This window comes from Artemia sp. Qi Xiang Cuo, chromosome 18, assembly GCF_049724085.1.
Source record: "Artemia sp. Qi Xiang Cuo chromosome 18, ASM4972408v1, whole genome shotgun sequence".
NCBI classification, from domain to species: Eukaryota; Metazoa; Arthropoda; class Branchiopoda; order Anostraca; family Artemiidae; genus Artemia; species Artemia sp. Qi Xiang Cuo.
In genome coordinates this window covers 58,774,883-58,794,686 of record NC_142811.1, presented here as the reverse complement: position 1 = coordinate 58,794,686, position 19,804 = coordinate 58,774,883, and the positions used below count along the sequence as shown (strand labels likewise).

Genomic DNA, 19,804 nt, shown 5'->3' with positions numbered 1-19,804 from the left:
ATAATCCAACTCTTGCATTTCAATGAAAGAAATTCAAAATGAACTTTAAAAAATCAAGCGAATGTAACTGTGACAAGGTAAACCATGACAAAACCTTACTGAAATAATTCAACTCTTGCATTTCAGCGAGATAAATTCAAAATAAACTTTGAAAAATCAAGAGAATGTAACCGTGACAAGGTAAACCACAACAAAACGCTACTGAAATATTCCAGCTCTTGCATTTCAACGAAATAAATTGAAAAATGAACTTTGAAAAATCATGAGAATGTAAGTGTGACAAGGTAAACCACAACCAAACACTACTAAAATATTCCAACTCTTGCATTTCAACGAAAGAAATCCAAAATGAACTTTGAAATATCAAAAAAATGTAACTCTGACAAGGTAAACCACGACAAAACACTACTGAAATATTCCAACTCTTGCATTTCAACGAAAGAAATTCAAAATGAACTTTGAAAAATCAAGAAAATGTAACTGAGACAAGGTGAACCACAACAAAACACTACTGAAATATTCCATCTCTTGCATTTCAACGAAAGAAATCTGCTGAAATATTCCAACTCTTGCATTTCAACGAAGGAAATTGAAAATGAACTTTGAAAAATCAAGTGAATGTAACTGTGATAAGGTAAACCACGACAAAACGCGACTGAATTAATCCAACCCTCAAATTTCAATGAATGAAATTCAAAATGAACTTTGAAAAATAGAGTTAATGTAACTGTGACAAGGTAAACCACAACAAGACATTACTGAAATATTCCAACTCTTGCATTTCAACGAAAGAAATTCAAAATGAACTTTTAAAAATCAAGAGAATGTATCTGTGACAAGGTAAACCACGACAAAACACTACTGAAATATTCCAACTCTTGCATTTCAGTGAAAGGAAATTCAAAATGAACTTTGAAAAATCAAGAGAATGTAACCGTGACAAGGTAAACCACGACAAAACGCTACTGAAATATTCCAACTCTTGCATTTCAATGAAAGAAATTAAAAATGAACTATAAAAAATCAAGCGAATGTAACTGTGACAAGGTAAACCACGACAAAACATTACTGAAATAATTCAACTCTTGCATTTCAGCGAGATAAATTCAAAATGAACTATGAAAAATCAAGAGAATGTAACCGTGACAAGGTAAACCACAACAAAACGCTACTGAAATATTCCAACTCTTGCATTTCAATGAAAGAAATCCAAAATGAACTCTGAAAAATCAAGAAAATCTAACTGTGACAAGGTAAACCACTACAAAACTCTACTGAAATAATCCCACTCTTGCATTTCAACGAAAGAAATTCAAAATGAACTTTGAAAAATCAAGCGAATGTAACTGTGACAAGGTAAACCAAGACAAAACATTACTGAAATAATTCAACTCTTGCATTTCAACGAGATAAATCCAAAATGAACTTTGAAAAATCAAGAAAATGTAACTGTGACAAGGTAAACCAAAACAAAACACTACAGAAATATTCCAGCTTTTGCATTTCAACGAAAGAAATTGAAAAATGAACTTTGAAAAATCATGAGAATGTAACTGTGACAAGGTAAACCACGACAAAACACTACTGAAATATTCCAACTCATGCATTTCAATGAAAGAAATCCAAAATGAACTTTGAAAAATCAAAAAAATGTAACTGTGACAAGGTAAACCACAACAAAACACTACTGAAATATTCCAGCTCTTGCATTTCAAAGAAAGAAATTGAAAAATGAACTTTGAAAAATCAAGAGAATGTAACTGTGACAAGGTAAACCACAAAAAAACACTACTGAATATTCCAACTCTTGAATTTCAACGAAAGAAATTCAACATGAACTTTTAAAATTCGAGAAAATTTAACTGTGACAAGGTAAACCAGAACAAAACACTACTGAAATGTTCCAACTCTTGCATTTCAATGAAAAAATTCAAAATGGACTTTGAAAAATCTAGAGAATGTAAGTGTGACAAGGTAAACCACGACAAAACACTACTGAAATAATCCAACTCTTGCATTTCAATGAAAGGAAATCCAAAATGAACTTTGAAACGTCATGAGAATGTAAGTATGACAAGGTAAACCACGACAAAACACTACTGAAATATTCCAACTCTTGCATTTCAATGAAAGAAATTCAAAATGAACTTTGAAAAATCAAGAAAATGTAACTGTGACAAGGTAAACCACGACAAAACACTACTGAAATATTCCAACTCTTGCTTTTCAACAAAAGAAATTCAAAATGAACTTTGAAAAATCAAGAGAATTTAAATGTGACAAGGTAAACCACAACAAAACGCTACTGGAATATTCCAACTCTTGCATTTAAATGAAAGAAATTCAAAATGAACTTTGAAAAATCAAGAGAATGTAACTGTGACAAGGTTAACCACGATAAAACACTACTGAAATAATCCAACTCTTGCATTTCAATGAAAGAAATTCAAAATGAACTTTGAAAAATCAAGAAAATGTAACTGTGACAAGGTAAACCATGACAAAACACTACTGAAATATTCCAACTCTTGCATTTCAACGAAAGAAATACAAAATGAACTTTGAAAAATCAAGAAAATGTAACTCTGACAAGGTAAACCACATCATAACACTACTGAAATATTCCAACTCTTGTATTTCAATGAAAGAAATCCAAAAGGAACTTTGAAAAATCAAGAGAATGTAACTGTGATAAGGTAAACCACAACGAAACACTACTGAAATATTCCAGCTCTTGCATTTCAACGATAGAAATTCAAAATGAATTTTGAAAAATCAAGAGAATGTAACTGTGACAAGGTAAACCACGACAAAACACTACTGAAATATTCCAACTCTTGCTTTTCAACGAAAGAAATCCAAAATGAACTTTGAAAAATCAAGGGAATGTAACTGTGACATGGTAAACCACGACAAAACACTACTGAAACATTCCAACTCTTGCATTTCAATGAAAGAAATCCAAAAGGAACTATGAAAAATCAAGACAATGTAACTATGACAATTTAAACCGCAACAAAACACTACTGTAGTATTCAAACTCTTGCATTTAAACAAAAGAAATTCTGAATGAACTTTGAAAAATGAAGAAAATTAAACTGTGACACGGTTAACCAAGAAAAAACGCTACTTAAATATTTCAATTCTTGCATTTCAACGAAAGAAACTCAAAATAAACTTTGAAAAATCAAGAGAATGTAACTGTGACAAGGTAAACCACGACAAAACACTACTGAAATATTCCAACTCTTGCATTTCGACGAAGGAAATCCAAAATGAAGTTTGAAAAATCAAACGAATGTAACTCTGACAAGGTAAACCATGACGAAACGCTACTGAAATATTCCAACACATCCCAATTCATAGGTTTCAGACAACACATACCTATGAAAGACTAAGAAATCCAACTCAGAAAAGCCCGAAATAGTAATTTACATATCCCAAATCATAAGTTTCAGTCAACACACACCTATGAAAGGCTAAGAAACCTAGCTCATAAAAGCCTGAAATAGCAAACTACTCATCCTAAACTATAGGTTTCAGACAACAAACACCTATGAGGGACTAAGAATCCTAGCTCTGAAAACTCCAAATAGCAAACTGCACATCCCAAATCATAATTTTCTGTCAATACACACCTATGAAAGGATAAGAAACCTAGCTAATAAAAGACAGAAATAGCAATTAACCATCCCAAATCGTAAGTTTCACACAACACACACCTATGAACGGCTCAGCCAGCTCATCAGAAATCCAGCTCAGAAAAGTCAAAAATTGCAATCCACCCATCCCAAATCATAGGTTTCAGACAACACACACCAACGAAAGACTACGAAATCTAGCTCAGAAAAGTCTGAAATAGTAATTTACATATCCCAAATCATAAGTTTCAGACAACACACATCAACGAAAGACGGGGCCCGGGGAGGGCCTTTGAGGGTCTGTGGGACCCTTGAGGGCCGGGTGGTCCTTTGGGAGCTTGGGGGACCTTTGAGGACCGGAGGCTTCCTTCAGGGTTGGGTAGGGGATAGGAACCCTTTGGGGTTGTGGTAGAGGACCTCACGACACTGTTCAAATGGAACTTGTGTATTATAACGACCACAGAGTTTCACCCTCAAATCCACTTCTAAAATCATCTTTTAAATCATCTTTTAAAATGTCTCTAACTGTTTTGCCGAAATAATTCCCTAAAATAATAATTTGTTCTGAAAAGATATAATAAAGCCTTAAAAGTATTAAAATGGGGGCTCGGCAGCCTTTTGGGCGCCGGGGGACCCTTGGGGCGCCCGGAGAACCTTTGAGGACCGGGGGCTTCCTTCGGGGTTGGGTAGGGGGATTGGAACCCTTTGGGGTTGGGGTAGAGGACCTCACGACACTGTTCAAATGGAACTTGTGTATTATAACGAACACAGAGATTCACCCTCAAATTCTCTTCCAAAATCATCTTTTAAATCATCTTTTAAAATGTCTCTAACTGTTTCACTGAAATAATTCCCTAAAATGTCTAAAACGGTTTCGCCCAAATAATCCCTAAACGTAATTTCAGCGTGTTCCTTTTGTTTTTGGCATCTCTGCGATGACGCATTTCAAATTACTAAGAAACCTGATTCCCGCGCTAAAACAATTCATCGCTAAGATCAAAACATCCGCTCGGAAACAATTCTCTTGGTAGAACTCCAAAGACATTAATATAGACATTCGCTCGGAAACAATTCTCTTTGGAAACAACAAATTAATTCCCCTTTCGTGAATCAATAATTCCCCTTAGAAACAACAATTTAATTCCCCTTTCGTGTCAAATCAATCAATCATGACATTAGCTGTCACGTGTGATCTAAACTTTGCCCTGGAAACAATTCTGGTCGAACTCCAAAGACATTAATTAACTTGACGTCACCTGTCAGACAACGTTTCCTATTTCTGGATCATAACATTCGCCTCGAGCGTGCCAAAAAACACACCTGGAGAAAGAGACCTTGGAGAAAGAGGTCATTGACACTGTCCCCATTAAACTATGTAAAAAAGTTGTAGGTGGCAGCAGGGGTGAGTGTCACGAGCTTTAGGGTCATCTCTACTACTGCTTCGTTCTTTACGAAGTATTTGAATGATGCATCATTTTATGCTTAATTCAGATACACCCTTTCTTGTGTCTTTAGATCTTAGTATTTTTTTTCTGGGGAATTACTTGCTTTTCAGACAAAATAAAATCACGATAAGTATTTAGGCAAAAAAATGAATAATAATTGCATTTAATTTCTTAACTAATCATATAAATTCGCTTGTAGGGAAAATACAGTTTTCCTGTATAAACATAAATAAATAAAAACAAAAAGAAATGAAACTAAATCAAATCGTTACCGCTAAGCGTCTTGAACTCACATCCCAGAATTTAGGGAGTGAGTCTCTTGGACCCTGTACAGCCATAACTTTTGAAAAAGAACATATTTTTCTATAAATTATGCATAATGTATTTTTAGTAGCTAGGGAAAGGGTCTAGGGGCGTTACTGAATTTTTGACTATTAAGCAGTGCTTCCATTTCTACTATATTTCAGAGTACACTACTCTATTTTGAACGCTTTTCTTCTAATATTCTTAGACCTACTAAAATTAATTTATTTCTACTTTAAATTTGGATTCTTCACTTTTTTCAACGGTGGATTTGACACTTTTTTCACCATTTAGATTTTCAAATTGTGGATACAACGGCGGTATTTCGGCAAAAGTGATTGACAAACGTTCTTGTTTTTGTCGGACTTGGATAGACCCGCGAAATTTCAACAAAATAACCAACGTGGAAGAACCGACGTGATAGACAAATACAAATAGAAGCACCTGTGCACATTTACGATTTTAACTTGCTTAAAAAAGAAGTACAAGAAGTCGTGAAGAGCCTTTGTCACAATTTAATGGTAAAAGACTATGCGAAACAAATTGAATCTGTTCAGTCTGTAAACCTTAAAAAAGAAGAGTTCTTCCTACCCGCCTCTAAGGTTTACATGGGACCAGAAGCGACCACCCGTCTGTCATCCTTACAAGAAAAGTTACAAAGTTCACAAAGAAATAAAAGAGGATCAAAGAGATTTGCCCAGAAATTTTACATTGAAGCTGTGTCCCAGCTAGTCGACGGATTCCCATTTGATCGCGATATTTGAGATTGTAGAGCCAAAAGTCGCATCGGATGGTGATATTATATCGTTGCGGCTTTTTTGCCAAAGTTCGGGCACCCCTCGTGGGATTTTGGGCTGGTTGAAAAAGAGTGGCGGGCATTGATGCTGCTTAGTCCAGACGACAGTTTGCTTAGTGGCGGAAATCCGATTTATTTTCTTAACTGGGTGGCGTCCATCAAGACGCCAATTGGAGTGCTAAAAATCACTATCGTTCTGCATATCATTCGGTTTATTCTTGGACTTCCCTGCTCAAATAACGTTGTGGAGAGACTTTTCAGCGTTCTGAAACAGCAATAAATAAAAAGAAGAATGGTCTCAAAAACGTAAATTTGGCTACGACGATTTCTTTCAAGTATGGTAAGAAGCGTAAAGGCATCCCTACGTTCACCGAGAGTTTAAAGAAAAAAATTAAATCCAATGCAACTGCCTGCGAATGCGTCCCCTTTTTTGGCATTGGGAAAGAGGATGAGGATGGCGACGACAACGATGACTCGGGGTATTAATCTTAATAGTTGGCGTTTTCTCTTAAATCTTATCATTTGGTAATTCTCATTAAATTTTTCTGAATACAAATTAAAGTGCGTCTACATTCGGCATTTTCTGGAAAACTGGGAGGCAGGTAGCAGTCTACACTAGTTAAAATCGAATAATTCAAAAGATTAAAAAAGGAAGGCGCTGTCCTTAAAGGTTTAAGTGATTCTTTTTTGCTACTACACTCTGCCTCAAATTAAAAACTTAATATAAAAAAAGTCAAAACAAAAAAAATGCACGAAAAAGCGACAGGTTGTATATCATTCATGCCAGACCTTCGTTCAAATAAAAACGAGGGTGTTGCAAAAAATAGTGGCAAAGGAAAATAAATAAATAAGATACATTCATATGGTCCAGAATCTGAGATCTGGACCCGGAATCTATAAGCCAAAACCGAACTTAACTAGTCGATAAATACAAAGCATTGTTTTAAACTTCAAAAAAAGATGTTTTGGTAGAAGTAAAAGGTCTTGAGTTGCAAAATAGGTTATTCTGAACAAATGCTATTAAAAGTTAGCCTAATAAGGCTTTACTTGTGACTTGGATAAAAGTCAGAAAACGGAGAAACTTATAGAGATTTTTGGTATTGTATATACCAAATTGTATTATAGAGATTTTGGTATTGTATTTGTAGATTTTTGGTATATATATATATATATATATATATATATATATATATATATATATATATATATATATATATATATATATATATATATATATATATATATATATATATATATATATATATATATATATATATATATATATATATATATATGTATATATATATATATATATATATATATATATATATATATATATATATATATATATATATATATATATATATATATATATATATATATATATATATATATATATATATATATATATATATATATATATATATATATTTACGAATTATCAATTATTATAATTACAATTAATTATTAATAATTATTATTTTTAATTAATAATTAATTAATAATGGTACTGCGGTTACCATGAAATGTTTCAATTTTTTTGTTAACTTGTTCCGAGGTTTTTGTTTCATTTACGGGTTAGCTCATGTTGTACAAAATGCTGCATGTTTGTGTTCGTGTTTCTTGTATTCCTTATACATAGCTATTCAAATTTTTAAAATCCAAATTTCTGTGCAAGCCATCTCAGGCTTTTTCTAATAATTCAGAATTACCGACGAACACATGTTTATAAATTTATTTTGACGGAGGCAATCAGGTCGTCCTCAAATGGGGAGAGAAGAGGTCGTAAGAGAGAATTTATTTGAGATTGGGACTTTTGGAGAGTGTAATGAGGAAAACTTAGAATAGATTGGGATGAAGGAGGAGTGTGCGCAACTCCGTTTGCCTCAGGCAGCTTGGTGCTGCAGTGAGTTGTTAGTAGTAGTAGAGTAGATATCACTGTTATTACCTACTGCCCCCCTCCCCACTGTCTTTTGAAAAGCTCGCCCTTGCTTCCGGTTGATTTTTCCTGCCAATCCTCGTAATTTCTTGTCATTTTATCACTGTATATAAATATAATACAGTATGATCAATCCCTATATGAACCATTATAAAAACCCGGACCGAGATGCAAGTGCTCCGGAGAACATTTAAACAACTATAAACATAAGCGACATTTGATTTTTTCACGGGTAGACAAGTCAGATTTGTCTTGAACACAGTTTTTATATAATTACCACGGGTAGACAAGTCAGATTTGTCTTGAACACAGTTTATATAATTATTAGATAATTATATGAACTGTGGTCTTGAACGAGAAACTTGGCTTCAACATTGTAACACTAAATTTTAAAGAATACCATTTTAAATTAATTTATTCCAATACATATGTAAAAATAGGTAATTAGTAGTGCAATGTTATTATTAGATGTTTTTAGGAATTAAAAATTAGTTTCGAAGTCTCGAGTTGGTTTCAAAGGCATTTTGAGAAAGTTTCTGCCAAAATACGCGTTCCAGGGTAATATACACTGGACCGCTGATGGCAGATCAAATGAGAGGAGTTCTGTGTATTATTTATATACAGTGCCTTTTATGCTGTAAAACAAAATGCTAATAGAATAAAAATAAGTGATTCCACCGGTCTTGAAATGGGGAACTGTTGGACGTAAAGTAGGTGTGAGACGGTAAGTACGGCTATAGTGTAGAACTATATAAATAAACCTTATATAAACTATATTTCGAGAGCAAGAATGTTCCAACTTGTTCTCCCTACAACTGATCCCGTCCCCATCCTTAGTATTCTTCTGCCAGAAAGTGTGACACTTGCTAAGTTTTCGCCCAGCGGGTCCATCTGCTTAGGAATGCATATTAAACAAACGAACATAGACATGACTTTGTTGTATAGATTAACTTGGATACAATGTTTTGTTGTCTTGTTGTCTGCTATTCATTGTTAGCACCCTTTACCTATTTAGATGCACTATACAAGACCTTATCCAGGGAGGGGAGGGGGTTTGATACGAAATATTTGTCCGACTCGTAAAAACGTAACGAAAATGAATATAAACAAACTTTGATATATTTTTTCAGTTTTTCATAACCCCCTCTCCACAAAAAAAAATCCTTTTTCAACCCCCCCCCCCTCTAGAAAAAAAACTAGATGCGGCTCTTGTACTATATACTTCATATTTGAACTGAAGTATTAGTACTAGGGAAGTATAAACTGTTTTGGGGTAATACCGACTTACTAGATTCCAATATGGCTGTTCTACCAACTGGAACTTTTTTAGACACGATTCTGCTACGCTGTGTAGCCTACTATTTTGATTTAATGTAGGCTGGAAGAAATCAAATTACGCTATATTTCCATTGGTGCCTAGGTATAAAGTTTTATCCATATTTCGTAATTAGACGGTTATATCAGTTGTTGTTTGTTTTAGGGGGGGGGGCAATTTTTGGAACAGAGCTAGAGATAAAAGAAAACCAACAGAGGGGAAAATCTCAATGAAAAAAAAAACAACAAACGAGTCTGCGGCCAATGGAGAGGAAAGACGAAAGATGTAAAACAACGCGGATTTCTCGTGCTGAAGACGCCTTGCTTTGATACAGGCGAAATATCCGCGTTGTTGTACATTTTTCGTCTTTCCTCTCCTCTGGCCGCTGTCACATTTGTTTTGTTTTTTTTTTTCATTGAGAATTTTCTCTCTTGGTTTTTTTGTCATGGCTGGCCAGTTCGGCTTAAGATCTTTCAACAAGGGATAAAAACATGTAAAATAGGTTATTTGGATAGCAAATGCATTGGAAATGTAAAAATTTTCTTCTGAGGTATTTCCTTCCAATGTTTACCGTGATTGAACCCTGTCCCCCCCCCCCAAAAAAAAGAAGAAAAGAACTCCCTTTCATGGAATGGTCGTAAAAATGCAGATGAATCAATTATTTCTCCTAAGAAAAAAAAACTACAAAATATTTCTTCAGCTCATACATTGGCTTCAAATACAAGTAAAGAACCGATAACTCCCTATCCCTGAACGTAGATTATTTTGGTAGATCTCCCCCTGCAAATTTTTACTAAAATTATTTTTTTCTTAGTAAAAAACAAAAACTACCAAATCTCAAGATTATGCGGAAGTTTTCTATCAGTTATATACCCCTGTTTTCTTGATATGTACTATTTGTTTCATTATATATATTTTTTTTCAGGTAAATTTGGTTATTCTTGTGATGGCTCTTCATATAGCAGCATCATCAACAAAATCGCCAGAAGAAAACTCAACATTCACAAGGTAGTAAATCATATTATGCCAAATCAGAGACATTGCAAATAATGTATAGAATAGCTTATAGAATAATTTTATTTTTTACCCTCCCCTCTCCCTCAAAAAAGCTTGTAACATGGTTGTTTGGTGAAATATATCGATTTTATACTTCTAATAGTTTAAAAAGTCAAACCGATTTAAATTTTATCGTACTGTAGGCGCACTGATTTAATTTCCATTTATTAGCTTTTAAATTTAATTTATTAGCATTAATTAGCTTTAATTTATTTAATTATAATTTGTATTTAATTATAATATTGGTTTTAATTAATTATCTTTATCAGTTTTTAATGACCATATATTAGCTTCTGCATAATTGAGCTCAAAGCCCAACTGAGTGCAAAAAAGTTTGATAAAGTACCGAAAAGTAGAGAATGCAATAATACGACCAAGGTCTTATCCAGGGTGGGGGATTTGACCCCCACCCTCCGAAATGTTTTTCCAACTCGTAAAAACACAGGAAAAATGAATATAAAAAAATTCCTGAGTTTTTTTAAATCTTTTTTGTACCCCCCCCCCCCTAAAAAAAGGAATCCTTGATATGGCCCTGGACACGGCATGATTAATAGACACACAAAAAAAATGTTAGATGAAAGGAAATAAAGAAAAGATGCCAACCTGAACTTAAAAAGAAACAAAATAAAAGTCGATGAAAAACGAATAACTAAAATATAAGAAGGTTGAAACCAAAAGAGGATTAAATCAAAAGCAGAAATTCATAATACTACAACATCAAATAAATGTCAAAGATTGACTAAAAACTAGTCTTGTTCACTTACCGCTTTTTTTATTTCAGCTTTTGAAACTGATAAAATTTGTATTGCCGGTTTTTGGAACAGAAAGTCTACACCATCACTAAAAAGAAAATACAAAGGGGTACTTAGTATGAAATACTGATTTCCAATGCTTTTTAATAGCAATGTTTTCAAGAAAATTATTTCATGTAATTTTTATAAAATTAGGCTACAGTGTCAAGTATCAGGCAAAAAAATTGGAGGACTTGGTCTTGACACAAATAAATAAAATATAGATAAATTGTATAACACATGGCAGCCAAAAGCAATCCACATTGAAGTAGTTACCTATTAAGCACTTTCAAAAATACATTCAAAAATACATTGAATTGAGCATAAGGTTTCAAAAATACATGAAAAAAATACATTGAATTGCGCAAGAAAAACCCATGCGTGAGACACGTTTGGTGGGTATAATCTGGTTTGGTGAGTATAGTTTGGTTTGGTGGGTATAGTCTGGTATAGTTTTTCAAAGAGAGTGACTATTTGACATTTTTGCAAAAAGGGATAAAGAATTCGCAAATTGGACTCTATGAATAATATTAATTAATGTTTTGAATAATAGGAGTGTGAATGATTCTAATTAGTGATTGAATTGGATGATGGTGGAGAAAAAAAAAGGGGGTAATTAGTGATTGGATAATTTTTAACAAGAAATGACTGAAAAGTGTTTTGGAGGAGATGGGATGATTGTGTACTGTATAATACACAAGTGATGGTTTGCACAGTGTTGTCAATTTTAAATAGTTTAGAAATAAAAAAGAATTAACAAGAAATGGCTGAGTGTTTTGAGGGAGTTGAGTTACACGAGGGTTCAGTTGCACGGGGGGTTCAGTTACATGCGGATTCAGTTACACGGGGATTAGTTAAATGGGGTCGAGTTACACGAGGGTTCAGTAGCACGGAGGTTCAGTTGTATGGGGTTTCGGTTATACAGGGGTTCAGTTACATGGGGGGTTCAGTTGCACGGGGGTTTAGTTAAATCGGGCTTGAGTTGCACGGGGGTGGAGTTGCACGAGGGTTCAGTTGCACGGGGGGTTCAGTTACATGCGGATTCAGTTACACGGGGATTAGTTAAATATGGTTGAGCTGCATAGTCTCGTTGGAAAAAATTGGAGTTCATACTTAAAAAGTTCTATTAAGAGCTATTGCTATGGAAATGGCTCATTTTTGAATCAAAACTATGCTTTTACGACTGAAGATACACATTTGAATCAGAAAATGTGAAAATGTGTACAATTGAAACAGAGAAATGTGTTTTGACGATATTTTCTATATTTTCGTCTGAAAAATAGGAGTTCACACTTAAAAAGTTCTATTAAGAGCTATTTTTATGGAAATGCTTGAATTTGCTTGCGTGTATAGGAATTCCCATGTTATTTGCTTGCGTGTATAGGAATTCCCATATTATTTGCTTTCGTGTATAGCGAGTCCTCGGTTCTTTGCTTGCTTGTATAGGAACTCCCAGGTTATTTGCTTGCTTGTATAGGAAGTCCCATGTTCTTTGCTTGCTTGTATAGGATTTCACATGTTATTTGCTTGCGTGTATAGGAATTACCACGTTATTTGCTTGCGTGTATATGAATTCCCATGTTATTTGCTTGCGTGTATAGGAATTCCCATGTTATTTGCTTGTGTGTATAGGAATTCCCATGGTATTTGCTTGCGTGTATAGGAAATCCCATGTTATTTGCTTGCGTGTATAGGAATTCCCAGGTTATTTGCTTGCGTGTATAGGAATTCCCATGTTATTTGCTTGCGTGTCTAGGAATTCCCATGCTATTTTAAGGGCTTATGTTTCCTCCCATGCTATTATAAGGGTTTATGTCCCCTTCCTATGCTATTCCAGGAGCTTATGTTCCTTCCTATGCTATTATAAGGGCTTTTCCGTGTGGTTTTTCTTTACTTGGTTCCCATTTAAAACAAAATTTTTGTGTTAAATAAGTAGTTCTTATATCTTTTAAAAGAGCTTTACGGGGTTTGAGAGGACTCAATTGCCTGATTCCGTGTGGTTTTTCTTTACTTGGTGCCGATTAAAAAAACAATTTTTGTGTTAAATAAGTAGTTCTTGTATCTTTTAAAAGAGCTTTACGGGGTTTGAGACAATCTGTTGCCTGATTCCGTTTGGTTTTTCTTTACTTAGTGCCCATTAAAAACGAAATTTTTGTGTTAAATAAGCAGTTCTTGTATCTTTTAAAAGAGCTTTACGGGGTTTGAGAGACTCGGTTGTCTGATTCCGTGTGATTTTTCTTTACTTGGTGCACATTAAAAACGAAATTTTTGTGTTAAAGAAGTAGTTTTTGTATCTTTTAAAAGAGCTTTAAGGGGATTGAGAGACTCAGTTGCCTGATTCAGTATGGTTTTTCTTTACTTAGTGCTCATTAAAAACGAAGTTTATGTGTTAAAAAATTAGGTTGTATATCTTTTAAAATAGCTTTAAGGGGTTTGAGAGACTCAGTTGCTTGATTCCGTGTGATTTTTCTTTACTTAGTGCTCATTAAAAATGAAGTTTTTGTGTTAAATAATTAGTTCTTGTATCTGTTAAAATAGCTTTACGGGGTTTAAGAGACTATGTTGCCTGATTCCGTGTGGTTTTTCTTTACTTGGTGCGCATTAAAAACGAAATTTTTCTTGTAAATAAGTAGTTCTTGTATCTTTTAAAAGAGCTTTATGGGGTTTGAGAGACTCGGTTGCCTGATTCCGTGTGGTTTTTCTTTACTTGGTACCCATTAAAAACAAAATTTGTGGGTTAAATAAGTAGTTCTTCTATCTTTTGAAAGAGCTTTACGGGGTTTGAGAGACTTGGTTGCCTGATTCCGTGTGGTTTTTCTTTACTTAGTGTCCATTAAAAACGAAATTCGTGTGTTAAATAAGTAGTTCTTGTATCTTTTAAAAGAGCTTTACGGGGTTTGAGAGACTCTGTTGCCAGATTCCGTGTGGTTTTTCTTTACTTGGTGCTCATTGAAAACGAAATTTTTGTGTTAAATAAATAGTTCTTGTATCTTTTAAAAAGAGCTTTATGGGGTTTAAGAGACTCGGTTGCATTGTATTTTCCATAATTTTCTTACAAGAAACTAGAGTTTACGACCAAAAACCCTTATTAGTTCAGATTTTATAGAAATGGTTTTATTTTTCGATCTGAAAATAGACTAAGGTTTCAGATTTGAACCAGAGAATTATATTTTCCATTATTTTATTACATCTTTGGAAACCATTAACGATAACAAAGATGTTTTCGACTAGATGGGTTTTTGAAAGCACATTCAGTATGGCGTGCGCTATTTTTTTTTTTTATAGTTAACCATTAAGAGACCAATTTGATCAACTTGGAGAAAGTTCAAATAGAATCATTACTGATATTGATATTAGTGCGTAAACTACAAACTGACAAAAATATTCAGAATTGTTTTTCTTATAACCTTGACTTTGAAAACATTGCTTCATTTTTATTGGCTTTAGAAATATCAGTCAAAATACAACTATGTACACCCTCTGTGCTTTATAAAAATCTTATCAAGAGAAAGGATTATAACACCTGATTTGCTTCTTTGTATGCACTTTAAAGCCAGTGAAAAGAATGAAGTTTTTCTGTAAAGTCACTCAATTTCCTAAAAGTGTTTGATTCAAACTTTTACCTTAAGAATCGATGTTGTTAGCAGAATTTCAAAAGAATCGTTTATGAATGCTGACGTATCTGATGAAATAATTTAGGTCGTATGATAATTTTTTTTTTTTTAATGCAGTAGTTTTTCAGTAAGGACATTTGATATGCTAAAAGTGTTTGATTCAAACTTTTACCTTGAGAATCGATGTTTTTAGCAGAATTTCAAAAGGATCATTTATGAGTGCTGGCCTATCTGATGAAATAATTTTTGTCTTATGATAAATTCAATTTTTTTTTTTTTTAATGCAATAGTTTTTCAGTAACTTTTATTCTGTGTGTTTTTTTTCTTCTTTACTTAGTGATCATTCAAAAACCGAGGATTTCAGTTAAATAAATAATTATTGTACCTTTTAAAATAGCTTTACGAGGTTCGAGAGACTCTGTTGTTTTATTCTGTGTGATTTTTTCTTTAATTGGTGATCATTCAAAAAGCGAGGATTTCTGTTAAACAAATAATTCTTCTACCTTTTAAAATAGCTTTACGGGGTTTGAGAGACTGTGTTGTTTTATTCCGTGTGATTTTTTCTTTACTTGGTCGTCATTCAAAAAGCGAGGATTTCTGTTAAATAAATAATTCTTGTACTTTTTAAAATAGCTTTACGGGGTTTGAGAGACTCTGTTGTCTTATTCCGTGTGATTTTTTATTTACTTGGTGGTCATTCAAAAAGAGAGGATATCTGTTAAATAAATAATTCTTCTACCTTTTAAAATAACTTTACGGGGTTTTAGGGACTCTTTTGTTGTATTCTGTGTGTTTTTTTTTATTTACTTGTTGATCATTCAAAAAGCAAGTATTTCTGTTAAATAAATAATTCTTGTACCTTTTAAAATAGCTTTAAGGGGGTTTGAGTGATTCTGTTGTCTTATTCCGTGTGATTTTTTCTATACTTGGTGGTCATTCAAAAAGCGAGGATTTCTGTTAACAAAAATAATTCTTATACCTTTTAAAATATCTTTACGGGGTTTGAGAGACTCTGTTGTTTTATTCTGTGTTTTTTTTTCTTCACATGGTGGTCATTCAAAAAGCAATGATTTCTGTTAAATAAATAATTCTTGTACCTTTTAAAATAGCTTTACGGGGTTTGAGCGACTCTGTTGTTTTATTCTGTGTGATTTTTTCTTTACTTGATGATCTTTCAAAAAGCGAGGGTTTCTGTTAAATAAATAATTCTTATACCTTTTAAAATAGCTTTACGGGGTTTGAGAGACTCTGTTGTTTTATTCTGTGTGATTTTTTCTTTACTTGGTGATCATTCAAAAAGCGAGGATTTCTGTTAAATAAATAATTCTTGTACCTTTTAAAATAGCTTTACGGGGTTTGAGAAACTCTGTTGTCCCCAGCGATCAGAAATTAAATTATAAAAAAAGTTTCTTCACCTCTTGAATACACAATACCGAAATTTCATTCAACTTTCATGTAAGAAAATTATGGAAAGTACAATTCTCTACTTCAAATGTGAAACTTAAGTCCGGTTTGGGATACTCATAATGATGAGGACTGATGGCTCTAATTCAATTTGTTTTTCATAAAAATATACTATTTTTTTCTTTTTTAATTTCGAAATTATTCAACTTTATTTTTTTTATTTTTTTATTTTTTTTTGTACGTTTCTTAAAATAACAAAATATGCTTACAGCTCTAACAATCGTACTCTATGATTTCTCAGAGACACGATGCAGCTTTCCCAGTGGTACTCTTTGGCCAGTTATCGACACTACCTAGTTTATTGCATGTATTAAATCAGTATTTTTTACGCAGTGGAACGATAAACACATAAGTCATATCTTAAAAAAAAAGTGAAGATGGAGCATTTTAATAAAGTGTGTTCACATGAGAATATTATTGTAGCATTGAGTGCCAACAAGGAGAAGTATTCAAACTATGAAACAAGTACAAGTGGTAGCACTATTGGAAATGTATGCATGTATTGTCATGACAGTAAGGAATTAAATTTCTTTGGAATACCGAAAAGATTCCGTCTTACAAATGTTGGATATGCGAGATTGAGATCTCCGGAGATGATTGCACTCAAAGAGAATGCCAACATAAAGATAATCGTTGATGATAGAGGACAACTCCTTGCTACTGTTGCAGGTAACACATTACCTACTGATACATCCAATCGTCATCATTTAGGTATTAGCATTCAACGGAAGCTCAATAAAAGAAAGGCCTACTCTTCTACTAATATCGTAAACCATATCGTGTCTACGTGCCGAAACCGTTACCTGTGTAAAAATAATGTAATAATAGACAGTGAAATTGCCAAAAAAATAAAAAGAGTATTGGCAGAAAATATCACTATGGAATATAAAGATGAATAGATAAAAAACAAAGCACCAGCAAACGTTACTGCCATTGATGACACACCAGTAAAAATTGTGTATGACTCAAAATGGAATAATGATTATTCTCCTGATTACGAACTAAGAGAAGACAATAGCTACAATATCAAGAAAGAACATGGTGAACTATTTTATGGAACAGATTCAAAATGTACAAAGTTGATCATTGATATTAATAGTGTATCATAATATATTTTTGTATTAATATTCTGCGTAGCATTATTTCATTAAAAATATATTATGCATTACATTGTTACGTGTTCATTATTTTTAGAGTAAGCTAGCATATCAAACGTTTAGAATGTCTATTAAAACATCGGAGATGTAAGAAAAGGAATTTGCATGCATCTATTGTCAGACACATGGGATAACATTGACAAAATCTAGGTATTAGAATGAATAAATTCTTTATCAACATCCATTGTTGGATATGTCATTATTTCATTATGAAAAAATTGTAAGTAAGTAAGTAAGTAACAAACTCTTTCTTGAATTCACCTCTTGGATACACAATACAGAAATGTAATTCAGGAAATTATGAAAAAAATTAACAAATTCTTTATTAACATTCATTATCGATTGAAGTCGTTTCCTAGACAGACAATATAGCAATTTCACTAAATCTAAGTATAAGAGTGATTAAATTCTATATCAACAACCATTTCTCGGATACATAGGAAAAAGTTAACGAAATCTAAGTGTTAGAGTGAATAAATTTTTTTTATCAACATCTTTTGTCAGAGACTTCGCATAAAATTAACAGAATCTAAGCTTCAGAATGAATAAATTTTTTTTATAAACATCCTCTGTCTGATACATAAAAAAAATTGACAAAATCTGAATTTAAGAATGAATAAATGCTTTAACAACATCCTTTATAGGACATGTCGCATAAAATTGACAAAATCTAAGTATCAGAGTGACTAAATTCTATATCAGCATCCTTTTCTGGGTTACATAGGATAAAATATCGGATAAAATTGACCAAATCTAAGTATCAGATTGATTAAATTCTGTATCAACATCCTTTTCTCAGATACATGGGAATAAAATTGACAAAATCTAAGTATTAGATTGATTAGATTCTATATCAGCATCCCTTTCTCGGCTACATGGGATAAAATTGACAAAATCTAAGTATCAGAGTGAATAAATTCATTATCAACATCCTTTGTCGGATATGTCGGATAAAATGAACAAAATCTAAGTATCAGAGTGATTGATTTCTATATCAACATCTCTTTCTCGGATACATGGGATAAAATTGACAAAATCTAAGTATCAGAGTGAATAAATGCATTATCAACATCCTTTAAATGCATAATCTAAGTACCAGAGTGAATAAATGCATTATTAGCCCCCTTTGTCGGGCTATGTCGGATAAAATTGACAAAATCTAAGTATCAGAGTGATTAAATTCTATATCAACATCCTTTTCTCGGATACAAAAGATAAAGTTGACAATATCTAAGTGTCAGAGTGAATAATTTTTTTTTTATCATATGAAAAAAAAAATTGTAAGTAAAAAGTAAAAAACTCTTTCTTGAATTCGCCCCAGGGGCCTAGTGAGAGAGACATGCAAAAAGCTCGGTTCATTTATTTTTTACTAAAGCAATAGCTACCGTCTATTTCAATTGAGGTAAAGATGGCAGCACAACTAATTTTTCATTCATCCGGGCACCTGCAGCCAACTTACAATACCACCCTTTTTTCAAATATCTCCATTTACGTTAGGTTCATTTAGGTTCCCTTAGCGTGGTCCACGCTAAGGGAACCTATATGAACCTAACGTAAATGCAGATATTTGAAAAAAGGGTGGTATTGTAAGTTGGCTGCAGGTGCCCGGATGAATGAAAAATTAGTTGTGCTGCCATCTATACCTTAATTGAAATAGATGGTAGCTATTGCTTTAGTAAAAAATAAATGAACCTAGCTTTTTGCATGTCTCTCTTACTAGGCCCCTGGGGCGAATTCAAGAAAGAGTTTTTTACTTTTTACTTACAATTTTTTTTTTCATATGATAAAAAAAAATTATTCACTCTGACACTTAGATATTGTCAACTTTATCTTTTGTATCCGAGAAAAGGATGTTGATATAGAATTTAATCACTCTGATACTTAGATTTTGTCAATTTTATCCGACATAGCCCGACAAAAGGTGTTACTAATGCATTTATTCACTCTGGTACTTAGATTATGCATTTAAAGGATGTTGATAATGCATTTATTCACTCTGATACTTAGATTTTGTCAATTTTATCCCATGTATCCGAGAAAGAGATGTTGATATAGAAATCAATCACTCTGATACTTAGATTTTGTTCATTTTATCCGACATATCCGACAAAGGATGTTGATAATGAATTTATTCACTCTGATACTTAGATTTTGTCAATTTTATCCCATGTAGCCGAGAAAGGGATGCCTATATAGAATTTAATCAATCTAATACTTAGATTTTGTCAATTTTATTCCCATGTATCTGAGAAAAGGATGTTGATATAGAATTTAATCAATCTG

General features: G+C 32.9%; 1 protein-coding gene across 1 annotated transcript in view; it reads left to right on the top strand.

Annotated features, from left to right (window-relative positions):
• The window catches only part of LOC148941706 (adhesion G protein-coupled receptor L2-like), a 224,013-nt gene that overhangs the window by 167,592 nt on the left and 36,617 nt on the right, over positions 1-19,804 (top strand). Inside the window, exon 11 of the mRNA XM_089104233.1 lies at positions 10,365-10,447. Within this exon, the coding sequence (XP_088960359.1) occupies positions 10,365-10,447 (83 nt within the window). The remainder of the gene's footprint in view (positions 1-10,364; positions 10,448-19,804) is intronic.